Source organism: Trematomus bernacchii, unplaced genomic scaffold (genome assembly GCF_902827165.1).
Source record: "Trematomus bernacchii unplaced genomic scaffold, fTreBer1.1, whole genome shotgun sequence".
NCBI classification, from domain to species: Eukaryota; Metazoa; Chordata; class Actinopteri; order Perciformes; family Nototheniidae; genus Trematomus; species Trematomus bernacchii.
In genome coordinates this window covers 405,500-432,531 of record NW_022987587.1, presented here as the reverse complement: position 1 = coordinate 432,531, position 27,032 = coordinate 405,500, and the positions used below count along the sequence as shown (strand labels likewise).

Sequence of the window (27,032 nt, the reverse complement as noted above, 5' to 3'; positions counted from 1 at the left end):
ACAGGGATACGTTCAAATGTAGTCAGTAATTTGAGGAACTGTCGAAATGGCGAACGCAAATAAAGTTGAGCTCGAAAATCCTCCAGCATCATTGAAGTCTCCGGTTTGGGAACATTTTGGTTTTGCAGTTACGTACAAGGATGACGGACAAAGACAGGTGGACCGAACCAAAGCTGTTTGTCGGCATTGTTCAACTAAAATTGGTTACGCGGCTGGCAATACATCAAACATGCACACTCATTTGAAAAGGCATCCCCCGAACGTGAATATCACCGGTACCAAAAGAAAAAAGACTGAAGTGCAAACTCAACTCCCACTAGCAATTAAGCCTCCACCACTCGCAAAAAGTTCAGACCGAGCCAAAGCTATTACAAAAACGCCAAATATCCTTATGTTGCCATGTTAGCAAAGCGCTATCTGGCTGTATCTGCTACCTCTGTCCCTAGCGAGAGGGTGTTCTCCACAGCAGGAGACATTGTTAGTGCCAGCAGATCTGCCCTTTCGGCAAGCAATGTGGACAAGTTAATTTTTCTTTAAAAAAACATGAAAATACAATGACAAGCAAGCAAGTCCTAATGTCAAGCTGGCTGCTTAGGTACTAGTACAGTACAGTTCAAATACAGATTATTTCAGTTCATCGAAATGCTGCACCTTAATGTCTATTTTATCATATTTTGTATTTGTGAATACATTATTCACAGTTTAATAATAATTAAAAACCCCAAAAAGATATTTTATGTTTTGTGATCATTTTTTCTGCTGTACCGAAAATGTACCGAACCGTGACCTAAAAACCGAGGTACGTACCGAACCGAAATGTTTGTGAACCGTTACACCCCTAGTGCATAACAATGAAATTAATCGCAGAAAATTAAAATGTTTAATCGTTGCCCAGCAATAATAAACAGTCAGAAGTGTTACCAAATTGTTTAACGTGTTACCAAAAGAGTTTAAAGCAGGGCTGTCCAAACCTTTTTCACCGAGGGACACATACAGAAAAACATACGAAGGGCTGGTGCACTCATAAAGGTGAGGTATATTGCCTCATCAGTTAAAGGGGACCTATCATGCAAAATGCACTTTTGTACGTCTTTTATACATGAATATGTGTCCCCGGTGTTCCAGGGAACTCACCAAGTGTCAGAAAACACAACCCTCTCTATTTTCCTCCATACCCAAATCTCTAAAAAAGGGGCTGCAACGGATCTGATAAAAACTGATCCAGATTTGAACACTTCACCGACGTCAGTAAAGTGGCGCTACGGCTATTGGGCCAACTCTCCACCAATCAGGGGAATGTGGGGTTGGGCCACGGCCGGCCATTGCAGTTCGAAAGCGCTGGAGACGCTGTAGTACATATGCCAGGCCTGTAAGTGGCGCTGTAGTCTGCCACAAAAGCAGCGAAGAAGACTTCCCGCGCATATGGTAACCATGGTTACCCTTCTGTTTATTCTCCGCTGTGGCTTTTTTTCTCCCTCCCCGAGGCAAGCGTTTGCTCCCGCTGCTTTAATTCAATGCAATCCCCCCCCGTCGAGGCAAGCACTGTAATTCTCTCCGGTTAGTCCACCAGCAGATGACAAACACCCACCTCTCCGCCTCTTCCAAGGAACGAGGGGACCGTGCGGCAGAGTTTCAGTTAGGTTTTCTTTCGCCGGTCAAGATGTCCGTTAAAGTTTAAATCTTCCGGACAAAATTAGAAAAGTGCCGGTCAAAGGTCTTCTTTGTGATTTATTGAGCTTTAAAACAAATGAATAACGACTCAAAAGGCCTATAATAACATGGAGGACGGAGATCTATTTTTCTCCCCCTCTTCTGACTTCATCAGAGCACGGCTCCCCTCTCCTGCAGGGGGGCGTGGTCAGCTGCAGCTCACAGAATCAGCCCCGTAGACAGCAAACAGCAAATAGAGCGAAATGAGGCATGGCTAAAATGCATGATCTGTTTGGAATTTTGAAAACAGAAACGTATAAATATACCTTATATAGGTATGGCCCAAAAATATATCATTTAAATATAGCATGATAGGTCCACTTTAAGTTATAAGTTAGCAACATGTAGGTAAATTAGGCTCGATACATGAATATGCTTTAAGAAAAACACCGCCTACATCACAGCTCTCTGTAGGGTTTCATTTATCTTGTTGGCAGCTCATCCCTTAAAAACAGAAGTCTCAGAGTGATTATAATAAGATGAAATATGAAAGGTCTATTTCAAGCTTGTTATGTAAATAAGTTATTAGGCTTTTTGTATCAACTAAGATTTGTTAGAAAATGTTATCAACATGAATTGACTGAATTTAATTTAAAAGTGGGCTTATTAACACATGAATACTACTGTGTAATATATCTGTACATATATATTTAAGAAGTACAATATAAGAAAAGCAAAAGTTTCATTTGTGGGCCATATTTCATTATACTTTTTGAATTAGCTGAGGGCCAATTCAAAATGGCCAGCGGGCCGCATTTGGCCCCCGGGCCGTAGTTTGGACACCTCTGCTTTAAAGTGTTAATGAACAGTAAAGGGAACAGACCTGCTCTGTGTATGCGAAGCTGAGGCTGTAAAACAGCGTCCGGTAGTTTCTGGAGTCTCTCGTTCTCCTCTTTGGAAAGAGACAGCTCCTCTTTGGAAAGAGACAGCTCCTCCTCGAGCTCTGCTATCCTTTTTTCAAACAGAGCAAATATCTCTTCAGCAGCAGCAGTGAGTCGCTGCTTCTTCAACGACAGCAGCATTTGGACTTTACTCATGTTTACTAGATCACCTTTTCCTGCAAACTCCGTTAAACACACCGTTTCTCTCTTCACCAAACTCTCAATCTGACTAGTGTTGCTAACGTGTTTCCAGCTAGCATGCTAAGCTAGCTCCTATAGTCCGAGGTAAACGCTCCAGAAAAAAGAGCACAGAGTCTATTCGGAGGTTTATCCAGACACACAGATGATGGATCAGTAGTGCTGGAGCTCACAAACGCTTTATCAGGAACACAGAGAGAGAGAGAACCGTAGCGACGAGACGCCACATGGATCCAGGTTAGAAAGAGCTTCTTCTTCTCTCGGTTTATGGCGGATTGCAAACAACTTTAGGGTGCATACCGCCACCTACTGTACATGAGTGTGTATTATCATGTCATTCCATCTCTAATAAAACAAAATAACGAAAAATAAAATAAGAAACCATAGAATAAATAAAACAAAACAAAACAACAATCCATGATCTATTCTAACCTAATGTTACATTATTTGTCCTACCCCAGTTTCCCTCAGAAAGGTAAACAGTGCCTTTCTGGTAGCTCTTCCTCCCTCTCCTTCTGTTCCCAGAATACCAACCACACTCCATTCCCTCTCTGCCTCTATCACTTTACCCTTTAGTTTTTCTCTTTCAGCTTTATAGATGTCACAATGTAATAAGATATGTTCCACATGTTCTTTAACTCCACAGCTCCCACACTTGTCACTGTCACTTTTCCCCATGACATACAGAGTACCATTCAATGCTGTGTGATTTAGTCTGAGTCTAGCTATCATGATTTCCTCCCTTCTGTTTCTTTCTTTATAAATATTATCCCATAATCCCCTCTGTTTCGTGTTTCCAAAGTGCTGATTCTCTGTCTGTTACTTTAGATGAAAATAAGGAGCCCCTCCCCACGCCCCTCTGAGAGAGATTTGGTTAAAAAGAACACAATGGTGCTCTAGGAGGACATTCAGGTGATAAGGGGGGGGGTTACCTTGGTTGGTGATTGGCTAATGGTTACACAAGCCAAAAAATCGTTATGACATCACAAAGTGGCCAACATCTGATCAGCTCATTTTCAGACAGGTTTTTATAAAAATGGATCAGGACAAAAAGAGAGAGAATCTTTTTTCCTGAAACTTTCAGAGTCTCTTTCCACAGAGGGGACACATGTTGATGAAGAAGAGACATGAAGAAGAGGGGACACATGTTGATGTAGAAGAGACATGAAGAAGAGGGGACACATGTTGATGTAGAAGAGACATGAAGAAGAGGGGACACATGTTGATGTAGAAGAGACATGAAGAAGAGGGGACACATGTTGATGTAGAAGAGACATGAAGAAGAGGGGACACATGTTGATGTAGAAGAGACATGAAGAAGAGGGGACACATGTTGATGAAGAAGAGACATGAAGAAGAGGGGACACATGTTGATGTAGAAGAGACATGAAGAAGAGGGGACATGTTGATGTAGAGGAGACATGAAGAAGAGGGGACACATGTTGATGTAGAAGAGACATGAAGAAGAGGGGACATGTTGATGTAGAGGAGACATGAAGAAGAGGGGACACATGTTGATGTAGAAGAGACATGAAGAAGTGGATTTTGCATAATAGGTGACATTTAATAAAGACAATGGTTAAAACAAATAGTGCAAAATAACTCACCAGCTGCTTCACAGAGTTCTGCTGCTCCTGCATTGCGCTCAGAAACGAGGAGGCCTTCTCCGTCGTGGAGAACTCATCCTGCTCCTGGTCGTGGTAACTCAGCAGGCTCAACGTCGTCTGGAGGAAACACGTTCAATTAGAGCGAGGAAACGTACCACCAGTGGCGACTGGTCATTAGGGGGCAGGTGGGGCACAGCCCCACCTAGTGTCAGCAGAAAAGTATTACAAATAATGATTACAAAAATGCAAAAAAATAAATAAAAAAATATATAAAATATATTTTAAGATCATGTTTAATCATCTGATTCGTCTGTACATTGCTGTTTTAGTCTGTGTTCTTCTAATTAGTGTGTCTACAGTCACAGTGTGTGCCTATTGAGCTGTTTAGAGCCATGTGGGACAAAACCTGATTATGCCCCTTCCTCTCGCTGTGAAGTCAACGGTGACTGTAAAAACTACACTGCGCATGCTCAGAGTATTTTGTAATGTAATGTGTGTGGCAAAAAAATAATGACCAGAGGGGCACGGAGCTACCATCCCCACCATACGTCATCTCAAATCATTCAGAGCTGATTGGCTGTAAGTACGTGTGCCGCGAAAAGTGTGCTGTGTGAAGAGGAGACGAGAGAGCTGCAGTGGCGCGTCCTAAAACCAGGAAGTAAGCACAAAAAAGCAATGAGATTTCTCCAGAGGATTTTAGAAAATAGCTCAAAATAAGATCTGTGGGAAACGTACCTGTTAGATAAATGCACGTTTTGATTAGCCGGATAATATCCACATGTCTACCCTACTTTTATCATTTTTTTATCATAAATCTATGGATTAGATTTATGATAGACTTTTGAAACTACAAGAAGATAAGGAGGACTTTTACAAAAAAGTAATAGAAATGTTTGTCCAGAAGGATAGACAAATGGACTTCATCTTCAAGTCAAGGTAAGACCGCCATTTTATTGAAAATGGGATCTTACTAAGAGAGAACAATTCAATATTTAAATGATAAAATTACATTTTTTGGGTATCCTTTTGTTGAACTGTCTGTTTAAAATGAATCGAAGCATCAGACAAAAAAAGCTTTTGAAAATAATATTATATTTTGGTTTAGGTCAAAATATAATATTTGTAAACCTGAAGAGTCAGTGCCAGTGCCTCACCAGCCATGAACCTCACTGCACGTCACTGCAGAAGCTTATATATAGACATCTAAGTTTTTTGTGCCCCACCACTTTTGTACATATAAAAACGCCACTGCGTACCACATAGTAGTTGTCTACTCATAACCCTGTTGATTACCGCACAGTTTTATGACAGAAATGTATACTAGGGGTCCCCAGCACATAGAAACTGCCGGATATAAACTTCCATATGTTGGGCAATTTGCACAATTAATACAAGTTGCATTAATTAGCATTAGTTCAAAGATGGCTTGGCCGATTTGGACAGTTTATGAGTGGTTTGGGGGGTTATTGAAGATGTTGAATCTATGTCTAACATTTTCAGGATCATAAATGGCAGTTTTTACCAGAAATTACCATATTTGTCTTCTGTGGGCTGATTTCAATTAATTTTGGGTTGATTTTGAGGATTTAGTGGATGCTGGATCGTTTGGGTTGGACAGATTGCTTATATGTTTGAAAATAAATTGTCCACAGTAGAGGTAATAATGTTGATCTGGTGCTCTCTGTATCCAATGGTTGCAACACTAGTCATGGTGGTGCCACAGAGAGTACAAACATGGCCACGTTCTGGTTTAAACTGCCATTTTGGGTCCTGAAATGGATATAGAGAGCACAACATAAAATGTGTTATCCCTACTGTGTTGTTTTTCATTTTATAAATAAGCAATCTGTCCAATCCAAGTCCTCAAAATCTTCCAAATCGACCCAAAAGTAATCAAATTCAGCCAACTAGAGTACAAATAGGGATATCATATATTGTTGTTAAAACTGCCTTTTTTTTAAAACCAGAAATGGATTCAGCATCTTCAAAACAAAAAAAAACTCCAAAATGTACCAAATCAGCCAAGACATATTTTAACTATTGTCTGCATACATGTAGGCTATAATGCTAATAAATGCAACTTGTGCTAATTGTGCAAATTCACCAACATATGCAGTTTTCTATGTTCTGGGGACACGTACATTTATAACATAAAACTTTGGGGTTCTCAACATTTCCGAGTTCACATTACCTCAGCCACATCCCCTCTGAGCTGCATGTGTTGTATGAAAAGTGCTATAAATAAAGCTTTATTATTATTATTATGACATCAAGTCAAATTCCTCGTACCTGGTAATATTCTGATTCTGATTCAACTATGTTTCTCTTCTCTGAACAATGGATTCCCAACGGATATTTAATATGTAATATTCCATCCGTCACATACTTTGTAAATATAATAACTTGCTTTATATCTTGTTATTGTCAATTTGTAAATTCAACATGTATATTTTCTACTTTCGTGTTTATTTCTAGTCTTTTAATTTTTACTGTACAATGCCATGTCTTTTTATGCTGCTGCAACACAAACATTTCCCACATTGGGATCAATAAAGTACTTCTTACAAACATATTTTGAGATTGACAATAAAGTTGACTTTGACTTCTTATCTTTTCTCTGCCCAACTGGTTGGGCAGGTCAGGCTTCCTGCTGAACATGAGGGAGTAGGGGCTGAACTTGGTGGTGGGGTTGCTGGACGTTCTGAACAGAAACAGCACCGGGTCCAGGAAGTCGTCCCATTGGCTCTGCTTCTCCGCCACCATCTGCTCCACGGCCTCTTTCAGCTGCGAGAAGCTGCCGTCGTGCAGAGGGTTGAGCTGAGGCGGATCCAGAGGAGACACCGCCTGCACGATGCTCCACCTGTCACTCAGGCGCTCGCTCACCTGCACAGACAATCAACATGTATCATGTATCATGTATCATATATATATATATATATATATATATTTTAAACTTTGTTTTTATTGTTTTTAGTTTTTGTTACAATAATGAACAGACAAACAATATGAAAGCAGACAATTGAAAGTAGAGGCACTAAATACTGATATACACCTGAACATCAGCAGGAGAGGACTCTTTAAAGTAGAGACACTACATACTGCAGGGGGGCTTGGTCAGCAGAATCAGACCCGTAGACAGCAAACAGCACATAGAGTGAAATGAAAAAAATGCATGATCTGTTTGGTATTTTGAAAACAGAAACGTATAAATATACCTTATATAGGTATGGCCCTACAATATATCATTTAAATATAGCATGATAGGTTTCCTTTAAAGTAGAGACACTACATACTGATATACACCTGAACATCAGCAGGAGAGGACTCTTTAAAGTAGAGACACTACATACTGATATACACCTGAACCTCAGCAGGAGAGGACTCTTTAAAGTAGAGACACTACATACTGATATACACCTGAACATCAGCAGGAGAGGACTCTTTAAAGTAGAGACACTACATACTGATATACACCTGAACATCAGCAGGAGAGGACTCTTTAAAGTAGAGAAACTACATACTGATATACACCTGAACATCAGCAGGAGAGGACTCTTTAAAGTAGAGACACTCCATACTGATATACAGTGATTTTAGTGTCATGTGAAATCTCTGTTTCTTCTCTTAATGTTTATCCTTGTTTTAAGTTGCAAATGGTCCTGCAGTGATGCAAAAAACCTTCCAGACTTTATCTGATAATAAAGTATCATCGTATGTTGTGAAAACAGCAGCATGGGTGTTTACATCTGTGCTTTAATATTTATTTACAGTATTTTAATAATCTCACCTCATCACAGAAGTTAGCGTTCTGCGTGCACACTATTGTTTTAGGGGCACCAAACCTGAAAGAAAAGAGAAGAAGAGGAGATTAATTTCAGGTTAAAAATATTGTTATTTCTGCGTCCTGATGGTTGCATTTTAGAAAAAGTCAGATTTTTTTTCTGATTTTACTTCCATTCTTGAGAGGATAATAAATACATGGATCCTGATATTGAAGACCAAGCCGGTGACGAGTGAGATTTTTCTAACAAAAACACACATGTGAAAGGGAAGGAAAATGGGAGACAGTGTGGGTGCCTCGAGGCGAATCATTTTCAGATTATATATATACACAGTATTCTGGTCTTGGACATCACTGAATCCTTTCTGGCAGGAAGATCATGGACTTTTACGAAAAGTTTTTCAGATAGACTTTCCATTTAACTTTGAATCTTAATATTCGATGATTCCTCTAAAGTAAAATATTTATTTTGAACCCTGAGTGCTGCTAGCAAGAATGGCATTACTAGAATGTGGTTAAAACCAGGAAAACCTATTGTGGATATGGGCATTGTTTAGGATATTTTGGAGGATTACCTTTGCTTTGAGATAGCGACACATTGAATATGTGACATGTCTCCATGCTTTAATGTTCAAAAAGCTCTTTATTTTTCTCGTACTAGAGGGAGAATCTCCAAAAACAGAATAGGGCCTCTTTAAGATTCACATATCATGAATGAGGCTTCAAACACCTGGTCAGGTAAAGTGTGATTACAGGTGATCTTGTGAAGTGTATCTACCTGTATATGCATTTGGAAATACATTTTGCGACAGAGAGAGCGTCCGTCCTCTGAACCGGAAAAGCTTCGGGCCATTTACTGAAGTAATCGATGAGCACTATGACGTTAGAGTTCCCCTGCTGCGTCTCTGGGAAAGGCCCTGAGGAAGAGGAAGAGGAAGATAAGGTGAGGTAAGGTAAGGTGAGGTAAGGTAAGGTGAGGTAAGGTAAGGTAAGGCAACGTAACATTTAGTAAGAAATAAAACAGTAGATAAATATAATTTGAGGAAATTAAATTAAGGCAAAAACCTATAATGTCGATCCCAACGATCTCCCAAGGTGCGTCCACTTTAATGGGCCGGACCGTCCTGGCCAGGTTTTTACTCCTTTCTGTGTGCTGACAGGTGTCACACACTTTGATCTGAAACAGGACACAGTTCAAAGTTAAATATTAATATAACTATTAAGTCACAGTGGCATAGAGTAGAGCAGGTGTTGGACCCTGAAGGCAGCATCTCCCTGGTCCAATGGGATTTTGGATTATTGCAGAAAATAATCTCTTTGTCAAACAAACGTTTATGATACTGACATGTTTAGTTCAGCAAGATAATCTCCACATATTAACACCACTTTATGATTTTGTAAGGAAAAAGCTAACTACAGGCTATAAGGAACTACAGCACGGTCACATGACTTCACGTCACCACCGCTAAGCTAAAGGTGGCTAATGTTGGGCTATGAAGGAACTACAGCGCGGTCACATGACTTCACGTCTCCACCGCTAAGCTAAATGTGGCTAATGTTGGGCTATAAAGGAACTACAGCACGGTCACATGACTTCACGTCACCACCGCTAAGCTAAAGGTGGCTAATGTTGGGCGTGATGGCATTTAGTCGTCTCATTTAGACACTTGTTAGCAACCGACAGTGGGTTATTTACTGATGTATTTTATGTCGTAAAACTAAAAGTGAAAATCTCTTCAGCTTGTGTCAACCTCAGACCTTATTTCAGGATAATAACCTAAAACACATTCAGAAAAAACTTCAACACCAGGGGACAGGAAGGGATACAATGCTGACTCATCCCTTGGTTTTAGGACTCATTCCTGCACCACTGCATTAAAGACGAACGTACCCAGTCCACCACGTCCTTGATGATGCCCCAGCCAGTAGTACTTGCTCTGGATTCGGTGCACGGTCTTCTTCTGGCCGAGGTGATGACCGATGTCGTTGAAGTGGCAGTCGAGGAAAAATCTGCCTCTTCCTCCTCCGCCTCGATCACCACCTCCCTCTTCTCCTCCTTCTTCGGCCCGACGTAGTACAGCTTCCCCTCTGAGTGAAGGAAGACACAATATTAGATTTTGGATAATAGAAGATTCCTTAAAATCATATTTTAAGTTCTGCTTTGGGTTGTAGACTTTGTGTTTTAAGTAAGGGATAATGAATACAACTCTTAAGGGTGATATGTCTCAATAATGACCGCCTCGCTGCACATTATCCGCCTATTTCACGGCCACATACTCAACAAACCAACGACTTGACTCACAATATCAATTGAAAATGATTATATTGACTTAAAAACGATCGTCAATTCCACCGGGCACTATTTTGCTTGGCAGCGGTGTGTTATCGAGTATTAACAACCTCTGCAATCTCCAAATTAACCAATCAGAATCGAGTATTCAATTAAGCCGTGTAATTTAACATTCATCACAAATCTAAATAAAGTATGTAACCCTGCCTTGTTTATTTTGAAAGGCATTCTAACAGGAAAAATGAAATGCAAATATAAGATTCAGATAATCATTTAAAGGTGGGGTAGGTAATTTTGGAGAAACCAGCTCGAGTGCGCTAGAATTTGAAAATACACAACCGGAGAAAATCTGCCACTTCCTTACAGAGCCCCTCCTCCAACACACACGAACGCGCACATGACCAATGAGGGCACGAGATAAGTTTGTGCACAGATGGAAGGCTGACAGGCAGGTAGGCCATCCAGTTATTTTAGCCGGGCCGGCTAAAATGATTGGTCGTGCTTTTTACAGTACTATACGGCTTCCACAGATGACATTTTTTAATGGATTTTTTGTCAAAGCACTTAAGATATTCATTGCTATCGGGATGTTAAGAGCATTCCATGGAATATAACAAAAAGCGTATCTCGAGCCGGTTTCTCAAACGTACCTACCCTACCTTTAACCTTTAACAAACTATGAATGTGTCATACCCACCTAACGGGAAGAAACTCAGCTAACTGACGATACGAACCATTTTTACCGAAACAAAACACAAGTCTCACAAGAAGCGTCTAAATAATAATAATAATAATAATACATTACATTTATAAAGCGCTTTTCCTGGTGCTCAAAGCGCTTACAAGCAAGTAAAACAAAATAACAACAAAAGTAGAAAGTGCTAAGCTAGGTGGAATAAGGGCAAGGGGTTAGTTGATTAGGAGTTGAAGGCAAGAGTGAAAAGGTGAGTTTTGAGGGATTGTTTGAATGATGTGAGAGTGTTGGCGGATCTGACGTGGCTGGGGAGGGGGTTCCAGAGTGGGGGGGGGGGGGTCTGCAGCGAAGGCCCTGTCACCCCAGGTCCGGAGCTTTGTCCTGATGGGATGCAGTAGGTTAGCTTCAGCAGACCTGAGGCGACGGGTGGGGGTGTGTCGTTGGATGAGGTCACAGAGGTAGGGGGGGGCAAGGTTGTTGAGGGCTTTGAAAGTGAAAAGTAATATTTTAAAGTCAATGCGGTGTTTGATGGGGAGCCAGTGGAGGTCATGGAGGATAGGGGTGATGTGGTCGGAGCGTCGGGTGGAGGTGAGCAAGCGGGCAGCTGAGTTTTGGACATATTGAAGTTTTTTTAGTATGAATGCAGGTGATCCAAAAAGTATGCTGTTGCAGTAATCCAGTCGGGATGTTATAAAGGCATGGATGGGTCTGATGCGGGCGATGTTCTTTAAATGGAAGAAAGCGTTTTTTGTGACCTGGTTGGAAAGTGAGGGTGGGGTCGAGGATGATGCCAAGGTTACGGATGTGAGTGGAGGGGTTGACAATGGAGCCATCGATGGTAAGATACAAATCTTGGGTTGAGCGGGTAAGTGAGTTTGGGCCAATGATTATAAGTTCCGATTTGTCACAGTTAAGTTTTAGAAAATTGTTTTGGATCCAAATGTTAATGTCAGTGAGGCAGGTGCTGAGCTGGGAGTGTGTGGTTGGAGAAATTGATTTTGTTGAGAGGTAGAGCTGTGTGTCATCAGCATAACAGTGGAACTGGAGTTGGTGTTGACGGAGGATTTGTCCAATTGGGAGGATGTAGATGATGAACAGAAGGGGACCAAGTACAGAACCCTGAGGGACGCCATGATTGACGGGAGTTGTTAATGGAGATGAATTGATGTCTGTCAGAGAGATAGGATTTAAACCAGGAGAGGGCAGTACCGGTAATGCCAATGGAAGACTGGAGGCGGTTGATGAGGATGGAATGGCTGATCGTGTCAAATGCGGCTGTTAGGTCAAGGAGAATGAGAATTGAGCGGGAACCAGAGTCAGCAGAGAGGAGAATGTTGTTGGTCACCTTGAGTAGGGCAGATGCTGTGCTGTGGCGAGTACAGAAACCAGATTGAAAAGGTTCATGAAGGTTATTGCAGTCCAGATGGGATTTTAGTTGGGAGGCAACAGTTTGCTCCAGAATTGTTGACAGGAATGGGAGGTTAGAGATGGGCCGGTAGTTATTGAGAGAATCAGGGTTGAGACCAGGTTTTTTTAGTATGGGAGTGACAGCAGCGAGTTTCAGAGCAAGGGGGACAAGTCCAGTGGACAGAGAGGAGTTAATGACTGTGGTGATAAGATGAGTGAGTTGGGGGAGGCAGGCCTTGACAAGGGTGGAGGGCATGGGGTCCAGGATGGAAGTTGAGGTATTCATGCCGGTGACTTGGGCAACTATGTCCAGTGAGGTAATTTGTCTGAAGGCTGTAAAAGGGTGCCTGGAAGGAGTAGGGTAGGCAGGTTCCGGAAAAGCATGGGTGGTGGACGAGACGGAGGAGTTGGCTGTGTTGCTGTGTATTATTTCAATTTTGCTTTGGAGGAATGAGAGGAAGGATTCACACTTTGAGGTGGTGAAGGAGTTGGAGATATTATCCATGGGGTTGAGGAGCTTGTTAATAGTTGAAAAAAGGGACTTTGGGTTATTGCTGCCAGATTGTATTACAGAGGAGTAGTGGAAGGAGCGTGCACTGTTGAGGGCATCTTTGTACTGCTGTTGGTGCAGTCTATAAATGTCTTTGTGGATAGTGAGACCCGTTCGTTTAGCATGTCTTTCGAGCTGGCGACCTTTCCTTTTGAGGCAACGGAGATGATCGGTGTACCAGGGGGCCGAGTGAGTGAAAGAGACATACTTGGTTTTATTGGAGCGAGTTGGTTGAGACAGGAGGAGAGAGCATTGTTGTAGGTGTTGACCAGGTCAGTAGGGGAAACATTCTGGGTGACGGTGGAGTCAGGGATGGTGTCAGCCAGTAGGGAGACAGCTAAGAAACTGTTTGTGAAAAAAACATCTTTTCCCACCGTAGCTGTTGTGGAGAGACGAGGGTGTCCAATGTTAGTGGCCAGCTGACGGCAGGGAGTTGGCGAGATTGTTGACGGCCAACGGCTGGAGGCTGGTAGCAAACGGGCTAGCAGGATAGGGTCCGGTACGCAGGAAAAAGCAAATAGGTAACGGAGAACTACTTGAACAAAGTAGCGATTAGGGTTGGGAACCGAAACTCGGTTCCAGATGAGAACCGATAAGAAAATGCCGGGTACCGGGTAACCATACAAAATACACAATTTTGGTTCTGCTTAACGGTTCCTAAACGCGGTAAACCCTGTATTCCACCGGGTCCGTCTGCGCCGCGGCGAGCCGGTGGAATTCAGCGGCGGACTGGCCATCAGTGTGTTCTGGAGAATCACAGAACGGCCGGTCGTCAGCCGGCTCGGTACGCTGACGGCCGGCACCGCCCTTCATTTTTTTTAAACGGCATCATGTAAGTTGCGCTGACAGGCGACAGAGGTCCACAGTTGCCCCGCAGCGGGGCTCCCCCCGCCCTCTGTTGGAGTAGAATACCTCTGCTACGCGCCGTTCGTTGGATGAGGCTGGATCTCTATTAAATTAAGAAAGGAATTGAAAACACCGGAATCAAAGTTATAACAAATTATCTGAGTTTACTTCTAGTAGGAAACCAAACACATATACAAGTTATACAGAGTACTCCGGGTACCCCGGGCTTTTAGATTCGTGATGCGATGCGGCTAAAATGTATCGGGATCAAACCACCCATCGAACGAGAAGAGAGTGCCTTCTGTCAATGATGCGATGCGGACACAGTTTAACGGAGTCAACCACTCACCAAACCCAAAAGCAATTTTACACACACAAACGTCAGTATTTCTATCTGTCTTTGGGGCGGAGATTTGTCGATTCTTCCTTCCCACTTTTCTCCCAAGCGAATCAGAGAACCCCTGGGGAGGAGCTGTTTAAACTGCTAACCTCCCCCAAGTGTCCTGATTGGCTGGATTCGCTTCTGGCCGGGTTCAATCAGAGGTCTGCCCAGCATGTGAGATCCCAAGCCACCCCAGGTCAAAAGTCAATGTTTATCTTTACCTTATCTTACTCTACATTCCTTTCCCAGGGGATCTTTTCCTATTTTACGATGTCTTTAACGACTTAGAAACAGCATCTGGCTCTTAGAGATGATAACAGCCAATGTTGGTGTGTGAAACACAGAATCTCTGGATCAGTGAGTTTAAAAGTGAGAATAACATTCTTTTTCTAAGTGATTATCAAAACCTGTTCAAACAATACATGTTTACTTCAATACAGTGTAGAATCATATCTTCTTACTTCAATCCCTCTTTTGATCTCACCTCACGAGATCAACATATAGCATTTGAAACATTACCACTGTCAATTTTCTTCTTACTGTGTCTGTCCCAACATTTATATAAACCCATCAGAAGTTGGGATATAGAGCACTTTAAACCTTTAGGAACAGTCCACAACAACAACTTATTATGACAGTGGAGGGAGAATAAAATATGTCTAAAAAGCAAAGTCCTTGTCAGCTGAGTCATCTTTACTCTTCCCTCAATGGTGGAACTGATGAGTCTTAACACACAATGAGCAGATACAAGGCACACAACAACAACCACATGTCACCAAAATGGCAATAAAAGTAGCCACAGAAATCAGAAAAGACATTATCATACTTTTCCCTCTTTTGGTAACACATAGTTCTGTAGAATAAAAAATACAAATCCCTTACATTATGGGATATAAAAATAAAGTTGAAAGTTCCTCAAAAAAAATGGATTGTTCAGACAAAGTTCCACACCGGCTATATCAACCTGTTTCAGCGGGAAATGGAGTTCCCTGTGCCGTCTTGGTTTGCCATATCTTCGTCCCCCCAGCCCGCTGACGGCGGCTTCTGGGGTGCCTGCTAGAGAGATGTGGCCTGATTGTCCTCCCCCGGCCCGCTGATGGCGGCTTCCGGGTCGATGCTGGAGAGATGTCCTGATCCTCCTCCTCCGGCCTGCTGATGGCGCCTCCTGGGTCGACTGTTGGAGAGATGTCCTGATCCTCCTCCTCCGGTCTGCTGATGGCGCCTCCTGGGTCGACTGCCTTGACGAGAGCCAGATCTGTTCTGATGTCGTCTAGGGTCCTTGCGACGAGGGCCAACTCTTTCCTGATGTCGTCCAGGGTCCTCGCAGGTGTTTTTCCCGACCGCACACTGGCTCCAGTGGTACCAGTTGTCTCCCTTTCCATCTAGGCGAACGGCATGGGAGGTCCCCTCCAACCAGACGTAATCTGCTGTGTTGGCCTTGTGTTTCTCGGGTCCCCCTTTTGACGTCAGCAGCCTGTATGGAGAAGTCTCATACCAAGCCCTTAAGTTGCTGGAAATATGGTTTTGAAATCATCTTTTCTACTTCTTTAGTGTTTATTGGCGGCACCAACTAGACTGGAGTGTGGACAAGAGACTATGCAGAAAATAATAAACAAAAATAAAAAAATAAAAAATAAAAATAAAAAATAAAAAATAAAAAATAAAAATAAAAAATAAAAAATAAAAAATTTAATTAAAAAATAGAACAAAAATAAAAAATAAAACAAAAAGGAACAAACTAACAAAACAAAAAATAACCAAAGCTAGATTATTTTAACTGTATCAATTTCTCTTAAAAGCAACAAATAAAACAAAACAAAAAATACCATAACTAGTATTTTAAATTGATACATTTCTCCTAAAAACGTAATAATCTCACATACATATTGTCTGATGTATATCCTATCCTTTTCCCCCTTTTACTGAAATAGAACGCCGTTAACGGTGTTCCCATTTTCAGAAATATCGAGCCTTATACATCAGTTATTTAATATCAGCTATATATTTATTATTACTATTACTTATATATCAGGCATTAAATGTCAGCCTTCTTCCATGATTGACCTCGTCTATATTATCTGACTTATATTGATACGTGTCTGTTTGTATTTATTTAATATACTGGGCAATTATTGATAACCTTTTGAATCTCCCTCTTTACTTAACAACTTGAGGTATGGCTATTTTGAAATCTGACTTGGTTAAGAGATGATTCGTTTATTGGTGAGAGGCACACTCTTGCCCTCGTGATTGGGTGGGGGTGGATATTTAGGGAGAGTTCCTTACAATCTCCAGATCTTCCTCTCTGTGTTGAGGCCATAAAACCTTTTAATGGGCTCTGTGGTCTGTTCAGATTTAGATTTTCTTCCTCTCCAGAGGTCACGCCTGTCTTTGACCCTGTATGCTGCTTTGAATCTGCAGCACCTCAGGACAGAGAAAGTGGAGATCTCTTCCCAAAAGTGTAAGCTTCCTTTTGAGCAACATAGCTCCACATTTAACACTCCCTGACTTGTTTGTAAAGCGTTCTTTAAGGCCTGAATCGAGTCTTCCGTTATGTAACGGAAAATCCCATTTCCAAAAAGGGTCAGTTTAATAGCCCTTATCATATTATCGGTCTGTGCTAGCATGCTAGGACCTATTGTCTTTGCCAGAGCTGCTGCTATTCTTTCTACATGTTTTAGCTCCATATTAGCAGGGTTCACTAACATGGTTGGTTGATCCAGTTTAAGATTTTCAATATCTTCCATTACTATTTCCAACATTCCTTATCCCTGAATATCAGGTCTAACAATGTGTTTTCCTTTAGGAGTATTAGATGGGATACTCATAAGTGGCATTTGTGAGCCCTTATCTCCTTAGGGTGGAGGTAGGGTCTCAGACATCATACCACCTTCTCGTTGCTCTCTGTCTCTCAAGTATTACACAGATTTGACTTTAAAAAAATCACACAGAGCTTCTCATACCTTATCATATCACATTCAGGCAAATTTTTATTGTGCGATGTTTATTTCAACAGATAGCGTGACTTCCAGAAGTAGGCTTCTACAATCTCCTCACGGTGATTGCGACTTCAGGTCAAGAGTTAAAAACTCAGTCAACAAAATCTCTTTATCGTCACGTTTAATGAGCCTGATTATCCCCACAACAGTTTTGTGATGAGATACGGTCGTTCCAAATAATTAGTTGGAGGTCGCGTCTCTCTCCTCCTCTATCACCCACCATATAACAATTACAGACATTTTATACATTTAAAGCACCACGAAAGGTAACCGCATTAATCAATCTTATCATGATCTGCGGGGAATGCAACCCTTTTTTACACCTTTTGTAGTCTTTAATAGAAGCGCTGCAAGGTAACCGCATTAATCAATCTTATCATGATCTGCGGGGAATTTAACCCTCTTTTTCTAGCCTTGCAGCCTTCGTATTTAGTGAGTGAAGGGCTGGGATCTACCCGCCACACTCAAACACTATTTTTGCTCTAGATCCAGGACTGAATACCCTTCTCTAAGCACTAATAATCTAATTTAACTAGAATATGTATTGTATTTCCCACCGTGACTAAGAACACTGAGAACGCTGCTGACAACTCTAAATTTTTAGTATAATCAATCACAGATTTTCGATAGTCAAAACAGGCGTCTGCTCACCTTTTGTATATGGCCATTGGTTTAGTTGTCACAAGTATCTCTGTGTCCTCCCCCTGGACTGGATTCTGTCCCCTGGCTATCGGTGTTCCTTTCTAGAGATCAGCACTCACTCCGTCGGGAAAGTCACCACTTGTAGGAGTAGAACACTTTTCTGGTGGCTAAATAGCCCCCCTCTCTCCGCGCCATTCGTTGAATGAGGCTGGATCTCTATTAAATTAAGAAAGGAATTGAAAACACCGGAATCAAAGTTATAACAAATTATCTGAGTTTACTTCTAGTAGGAAACCAAACACATATACAAGTTATACAGAGTACTCCGGGTACCCCGGGCTTTTAGATTCGTGATGCGATGCGGCTAAAATGTATCGGGATCAAACCACCCATCGAACGAGAAGAGAGTGCCTTCTGTCAATGATGCGATGCGGACACAGTTTAACGGAGTCAACCACTCACCAAACCCAAAAGCAATTTTACACACACAAACGTCAGTATTTCTATCTGTCTTTGGGGCGGAGATTTGTCGATTCTTCCTTCCCACTTTTCTCCCAAGCGAATCAGAGAACCCCTGGGGAGGAGCTGTTTAAACTGCTAATCTCCCCCAAGTGTCCTGATTGGCTGGATTCGCTTCTGGCCGGGTTCAATCAGAGGTCTGCCCAGCATGTGAGATCCCAAGCCACCCCAGGTCAAAAGTCAATGTTTATCTTTACCTTATCTTACTCTACATTCCTTTCCCAGGGGATCTTTTCCTATTTTACGATGTCTTTAACGACTTAGAAACAGCATCTGGCTCTTAGAGATGATAACAGCCAATGTTGGTGTGTGAAACACAGAATCTCTGGATCAGTGAGTTTAAAAGTGAGAATAACATTCTTTTTCTAAGTGATTATCAAAACCCGTTCAAACAATACATGTTTACTTCAATACAGTGTAGAATCATATCTTCTTACTTCACCTCCCGTAGACAGTTCACGTGCTCAGTCACTTCATAACACCAAAGATGGATCGCGGTAAACGCTCTAAGTGAGGCTCCACTACACTAAAAAAGAAAAAGACAAGGCACAGTGTAATGCCTGTTAATAGCTTGCCACAGACATAGCTCAGTTAAAATAAAGCACAGCTATTGTGCAATACATTTGTATTGAATGCCAATTTCAGTAGATGTAATCAAACAAAACATAAACATATTGGACATGGCCTGAAAACTGTAACCTCTTCACATTTGGTTGAAATTAGGGCTGTCAGTAGATTAAAATATTTAATCGCGATTAATCGCACATTTTGTATCTGTTCTAAATGTACCTTAGAGGGATATTTTTCAAGTTTTTAATACTCTTATCAACATATGAGTGGACAAATATGCTTTATGCAAATGTTTGTTTATTATCATTGGAACAATGACAAAAAACACAACAACCTCTGAACAATGACAAATGTTCTCCTGAATATTTTCAATACAACCACCTGGAACCTCTCTCTCTTACACTCTCTCCCAACCCTGTCTACTTCTCTGCAGTGCACTCTGCCAGTTGCTCAAACAGACAAGCCTGTTTACAGTTGTCGGCGAAATGCCGCTCCTCTGTCTTCATCTTCAGTTAAAGCATGAGACTTTCGCACTGTGGGTCAAAATAATGCGCTGTGATGTGCAGTCGACACGTTGGATGCGATCCGAATTATCTAACGCAGCCCCTCGTCCTCCACAATGTTAAGCTGTAGCCACCTATTTAGCTATCGCTGTTAAAAGCTTGCTGCTCGTAGAAGTGTCCATGCGTCTCCCCGACAAACTTTCAAGCGTGGTCTGCCGCAAGCAAGCGGCAGGAGCGGGGCTGTCAGCAAGGGCGCGGAATGCCGCGGAACACTGTACAAATCCCGTTTCAATAATTCCCCTCTACTCTAAAGTTGCATCTAAAACGCGATCTGATCTAGCTGTGTATTTTTTGTTATTTTTTATTGTTATATACAATCTCATTAGCTACAGGCATTTTTGAAGCTTGTAAAGGGAAGATGACAGCTCTCACTCGCCACTCTGCTGTTCCACAGCGGCTTCCTCTGCTGAAATTATGAATGTAAGGCGTATAGTAATCATATAACACAGCAGGGTCCGTTACAGTTTGTTTGTATCTGATTTCAAATAAACAAAGTCTTGGCTTTCAGAATATTAAACTTGTTTCGGCAAATTCAGATGATAAATACAACTTTGAAGCTTGTAACGGCATAATTACAAGCGGAGACCGGAGTAACGTAACGTCACAGCAGGCATAACAACAACCGGTGTTTCTCGTGAGTGTTTTCCCCGGGAAACAAACACAATACACACACAAACGCAAAAATACACAAACACACACACTCGCGGGCTTCCCCCAGACCAGTAATCCAAACGAAAATATCTTCCCTCCGTTACTACTTTGATCATTTGCTCCGCTTCCAGAGAAGAGGAAACTTTAAAGGCCTTTTTCTCAAAATGATGACTCGGTGACAGTCATTATATAATGTGACATATTTTGCTTAATATTTAGAGTACAAAAACAATCCTGATATCATTAGAAAGCTAGGAATCTCTTCTTTCCAACAGTGTATACAACTCAAAATGTGATTTCGATGGAGCAGGTCACTTTGCATTAGGTAAAATAAAGCAGGCAGACATAACAGGAAGAATATGTACATTTTAACCCTATCAAATAGGACATTGTCACACCATTCAAATGTATCCATGTAAATTACAACCAATAAAAAAGCTTAGATTTGTTTATTTGTTACGTTGTTCTGTGTGTTTCAGCCGTTAACCAGATAGAAAGAATAGATACACTTGCAAACAAGTCAGAAGAACCAGCGCAGAAGAAAACTAAATACAGTCATTCTAAACTTACATTTAACAACTGGAAGGTCACATCCCTGACATCCACTTCTCCGGAGCCTGGACCTTCATCAATCATAGAAGAACCAGCGAAGCCAGATAAACCCAAAAGCAGCAGCTCTGCGGCCGCAGAGACTGTCAAAACCACCCCCACCGCCGTCGTTGAACCGAAACAGGCTGGTTCCGACTGCTTGGAGGTTTGTTGTCGGGACATTGAGGCGGGTAAAGCTGTACAGCTAACTGTCGAAAAAAAGGAGACCGCTAGATCGTCTGGGCAAAGAGAAAGGTACTTCAACGCAGAATGGTACAAAAACAGAGAGTGGTTAATTATTTGCAAAACCACTAAACGGGCCTTCTGTGAAATATGCAGATTTGATGCTGTCAAACGGCTTGTAACTTTCTCAAAATGCGGAGATGATAGCTTTGTTAATACCGGAGTTAATAACTGGAAAAAGTGCCCAAAGCCTCCATGAACAGTTGTCTCTGACTGTACGATGGGTATCAGCTGATTATGTTGTCCATGAAGACTTCATAGGAATGTATGACTGTCCTAAGACTGACGCAGAATCAATAACCCACTGATAAACTGCGATGTTAACAACCTCATGATAACCTCATATGTTTTTAACTTAGGATCATAGGCTACCTGTGTTTAGTCTAGAAAAAGGTAAATGTGTGCATTTTATTATAAAATTGTGTATATTTACAGACTGTTGCAAAAACTAAGAAGCTTATAAACATCAGGTTTAAAACTAAAAGAGCTTTACAAAAAAGTAACACAATTAAAGATGTTTGGAGTTTTATTTGAGTTATTAATTTACATTTTTTGTCAAAGAGATGCTGATTTGAAACCGTTGTTACATACAGTTACGGCATTTCCTGTTTCTGCCGGAGAGATGGGAGTTTGTCCCAAAGCTTGCCGCTGTATTTATTCCATCTGACAGGAGGGAGCCTCATGTGTCACTCCACGGAGTTCACTCCGTCACGGAGGGGGAGTGTGTAGGGCGTGGTTTGGGATTGGGCCATACACACGCATTTTTTTGGCCCCCCCACTTCTAAAATGAATCCGGCACGCCTGGCTGTCAGCATCAGCTGTGGGCTTGGCTTGCTGTTTAAAACATTTTTTTTTTTATCCATATCTCTCGCTAGAATCTCCCACCATCCAACTAACAACAACAACGTCAAGCCTTTGGGCTCTGAAACTACGGGGCAAATTATTTTAACGTGCGATTAACGCATGTATATTTGTCCTCGGACAAATATACATGCGTTAATCGCACGTTAAAATAATTTGTGGGGTTATTAACGTGTTAACTTGACAGCCCTAGTTGAAATAGTCAATTACTAGCCATATCTTACACATTTCTGTTTTGAATTATTAATATGTGGATGACAGTTGAACTGGATGATGTAACATTTATGCCATCTGCTGGAAAGAAGACGTATCGTTCTGTTGGCGTCGTTTGGACAACAAAAACAGAGTAAAGCTTTCATTTCATAAACAATCTTTGAGTACAGACACTGTCCTGCAGAGAGCACACAACCCAACAGCACGTTTTTGGTCTAGCATCACTTTACAAAACGTTTGCATTAAGACACTAATGCATTTCCACCATGGCGCGGAGCGCGGTTTAAGCGTGCCCTGTCGTGCTGGGCCCGTTTTTGGTTGCGCTTCCACTAGGCCTAGTTCCGGCTACAACAAGATGAACATATTTGACCGTGATTTAATTGTAATACACGTTTCAAAATGATGCCGAAGTAACAACATACTGATACCGGTTAGTAAAAACCATGAATTAATGCTTTGACAAGTCTGCAGACAGACGGCAGGCGGAAAACCTTTTAAAATGCGTGTTTTCTAGATGGAGATTGGCTAAGCTAACGCAATATATGCTCCGACCGTCCACACTCACAACAACGGCCTATACAGACATAAATAAACCAGCGACTGTATTCGCCATGACAGACAGTCTGTGGTTTGTACTTGTTTAACTTTTGTCTAGTTTCTGAACAGATATGAGGAGCTGTGAGCTTGAGTGCTAACAGCTAACGGCTGTGTTGTTTTTCTGGGGTTCTCATTGAAGATGACGTCACGGCTCCGCCTACACTGCGTTACTATAGTAACTACCCCAGTTCCTAAACTGTAATGGAAGCGCAGCATGAAGTGAGCCGGCCCTAACAAGGCCCAACGCGGCCTAGCAGTACCGAGCGAGGCCGACCGTGTGGTGGAAATGCGCCATAAGACTAGCTGGTCCATTGTAAAGGTCAGTCCACCTTAAATGAGCAGTGGGTGATCAGCAGGTGAAAGGCAGGAAACGGGAACTTGGTCCTGAAGACATGTAACGATTATTAAACAAGAAATAGTCGAGTCAAGGGGTCAAAGAAATTAACATTTGTGATTATTAGCGAATCGGTTGCAGGTGGGTGAAATCAGGCTTAGAGAGTAACGTATTACATGTAACGGCATTAGGTCATCAGGATACAAAATAGGCAAATGTATTCCCTTTAGGGCTGCACGATATTTGAAAAAACTGACATTGCAATATTTTTTTCATTGCGATATGAAAAAATACAGGAATTGAAGAAAAGACCGTTTTTTTTGTCCGCAAGCTATCCTTTCTTGAACTTTCATGCTATACAATTGGTCTTTTTTTAACGATATTTAACCGGATGAAGGATTTTAGTCACAGACTTCTGGATCTTAAGTTATCAGAGCAACAAGCTGAGCTAGCTCGGTTATCCTGCTGTGATCTGATCAAGAATGATTGTGATTGGTGGTTTGCTGTGCATGCAGAGCCTGCATGTCACTCACTCAAGTACCCCTGACATGAGAGCCACGCGAGTTTTCCTTTTGTAACAAGCAGCAAAATAATTGTAATATGACGTGTTTGAGTTAATTTGCCGACTTATTATCGCACGTCCTAAAAAATAAATTAAATTAAATAAAAATCGTCCTGCATGCGCATAACGTGATTATCCTCACGACACGATATATCGTGCAGCCCTACTTCCCTTACAGTTACAGAGGCAAAAACAATCAGATAACAGGTACATTTATGTAAAACAGGGCTCATTAACAGGATAGCAATGATACCAAACATTTAGAAATAAAGAACAATACATCAAATCATCCTTTATCTCTATATGGAAACTTGGAGCCCTCAATCCAAAATAAAATGGTTCATCAACAGTCTAATGTATGAATCAGAAAATCAGTATGACAAAAACATTAAACATATTGTCCACTTATGTTGATAAAGATGGAGTTCACTTAAGTATTTTATGAATGTTGTGCGACAATGTTAATCCAGTCAGACAGATTTTTCTCATGTGTGAACTGTCTTAAAGGGCCCATGTCATGCTTTTCCGGTTATTACCCGTCCCCTTGTGTGTTATGAAGGTTTTTATGCATGTAAACGGTCTGCAGAGTCAAAAACCCTCAAAGTACACCCTGTAGGGAGTAAAACTCTAACACAGAAAAGACCTCCCCAAAACGCCTCGTTGGAGATCTCTCATGTTCTTCCTGGGCATCGTGACGTCTGGATACCCAGTAGCCACGCCCAGAGCTATGACGCACCCTCTGCCAGCCAAGCATATATACTGTTGGAATCTCAGGTTCAGTTCAAAACAGTGCTAACTGGGCTAATGAAGTTGCTAGCGTTTACATATATCAACTACAATGTCAGCAGATGGCCTTACATGTTTCTCATAGCAGGAGAATGTCTGCATTCACACACAAAATACTCATAGACAGTATACTCCGGGTGATTTACCCTACGGTCAGTACATTATAGTTGGCGTTCCTAACCGAGCTACTGTTCATAGCGTGTATGCTACCGAGAAAAACAACAACGCTACCGAGAGGTAGACATGCTAGGCGAAAACATTGTTTTCATGCCAGCTACAATGAATGACCGAACGTAGCAGACTACCCGTATAAGATTGCAATTGTAAACACGTTCTTCCTAGCCTAATATGAACCACTAACTTTTGTTCATAGTGGTTTTATTACACAGAACAAGCCATTGACACAGTGCTAACTGGGCTAACGAAGTTGCTAGCGTTTACATATATCAACTACAATGTCAGCAGATGGCCTTACATGTTTCTCATAGCACAAGAATGTCTGCATTCACACACGAAATACTCATATACAGTATACTCCGGGTTAGAGATGTCCCGATCCGATCACGTGATTTTCAAAAGATCGGAATCAGGAGAAAAAAATCGGGGATCGGGAATTTTTTTTTTTTTTATAAAATAGTTTTATTATTTTATTTAATGTTAAAAAACAAAAATGACCATGTTCACGTCTTAAAATCATCCTGAGACCTTAGTTTTGGTTTAAAATTACACAACATCATGTATGTGTTGCTTCTTTTGGGCTTGTTTTCAAAGACCTGGTTGCTTATTTCTCTCAAATCTGGCAACAGAGTGGGCACGGCGCAGTGTCTAATAGTAGCAGTAAGCTAACGAGAGGCTACGTTCAGCTGGTGCCTCGGGAGTCGGGACAGAGAAAATGTCAGGAGTTTGGAAGTATTATAAAATTGAAAGCGAAGGCAGTGTAACAGCCAGATGCAATGTTTGCAAGGCGGAGGTTCCGCGTGGTGGAAAGAACAGAGCTACGTTCAACACGACCAATCTAATACAAACACCAACAACAACACGACGAGTACACAGCGGCCACTCAGGTAACGGCACTGAAACAACCGACACTTTCAGAGACTTTTAAAAGGAAAGAGAAACTGCCCCAGAACTGTGAAAAGGCCTAGATAGCTGAATTCATCGGGTTGGATGACCAGCCGTTATCGGTTACCTTTTTTTTCTCTTAATGCATTGCTTAAAGATCGGATCGGGAAAAATCGGTATCGGCAGATTGTCAAAATCAAATGATCGGAATCGGATCGGGAGCAAAAAAAGGTGATCGGGACATCCCTACTCCGGGTGATTTACCGTACGGTCAGTCGCGAAACTTAATTACATTATAGTTGGCTTTCCTAGCATGTATGCTACAAAGCTAAACAACAGGGCTACCTATAGCTAGACATGCTAGGAAAAACATTGTTTTTATGCAAGCTAAAAAGAATGACCGACACGTAGCAGACTACCGTATAAGATTGCAATTGTAAACACGTTATTGCTAGCCTAATATGAACCACTGCGAAACCAATTTGAGTTTGCAAAATTGCACAGTATAAATCTATTTTAGTAGACCTCAACAATGGAATTATGATCAGTGGAAATGGCCATGACATGGGCCCTTTAAGACTTATTCATTGTCCTCTCCATCAGCTTCTGTTTCCATGTGTTCAGCTGATTGGAGGCTCTGCCTCGCTGTTATCCTCAGTTTGAATTTCATTAAGTTGTGAGGACTGATGACCAACACACTTGTGTCTTTTGAAATAACCATGCCATTTAAATCTGTTGTCACAAACATTGCAGCTGTATATTTACTCTCCTGTGTGGACTCTCATGTGTGTCTTCAAACCTCTACTCTGTGAAAAAGCTTTCTTACAGACTGAGCATCTGTATGGTTTCTCTCCTGTGTGGATTCTCATGTGTTTCTTTAAATGTCCACTCTGTGAAAAAGCGTTGGTACAAACCGAGCAGCTAAAGGGTTTCTCTCCTGTGTGGATTCTCATGTGTTCCTTTAAATGTATTTTCTGTGAAAAAGCCCTCTTACAGACTGAGCATATGTATGGTTTCTCTCCTGTGTGGATTCTCATGTGTTTTTTTAAACTGTCTCTAAGTGCAAAAGATTTGGTACAAACCGAGCAGCTAAAGGGTTTCTCTCCTGTGTGGATTATCATGTGTGTCTTTAAATTTTGACTAAATGCAAAATATTTGGTACAAACCGAGCAGCTAAAGGGTTTCTCTCCTGTGTGGATTGTCATGTGCCCCTTTAAATGTCCACTCTGTGAAAAAGCTTTCTTACAGACAAAGCATCTGTATGGTTTCTCTCCTGTGTGGATTCTCATGTGTTCCTTTAAACCTCCACTCTGTGAAAAAGCTTTCTTACAGACTGAGCATCTGTATGGTTTCTCTCCTGTGTGGATTCTCATGTGTTCCTTTAAACCTCTACTCTGTGAAAAAGCTTTCTTACAGACTGAGCATCTGTATGGTTTCTTTCCTGTGTGGATTCTCATGTGTTTTTTTAAAGTTTGACTAAATGCAAAAGATTTCGT

At 41.5% G+C, this 27,032-nt stretch overlaps 1 protein-coding gene across 1 annotated transcript in view; it reads right to left on the bottom strand.

Annotated features, from left to right (window-relative positions):
* The window catches only part of LOC117480947 (zinc finger protein 197-like), a gene marked incomplete at its 3' end in the record, with an annotated part of 80,134 nt that overhangs the window by 34,313 nt on the left and 18,789 nt on the right, over positions 1 to 27,032 (bottom strand). The window contains 2 exon segments of the mRNA XM_034128364.1: positions 4,397 to 4,513; positions 7,022 to 7,279. Coding sequence (XP_033984255.1) covers positions 4,397 to 4,513; positions 7,022 to 7,279 — 375 coding nt within the window.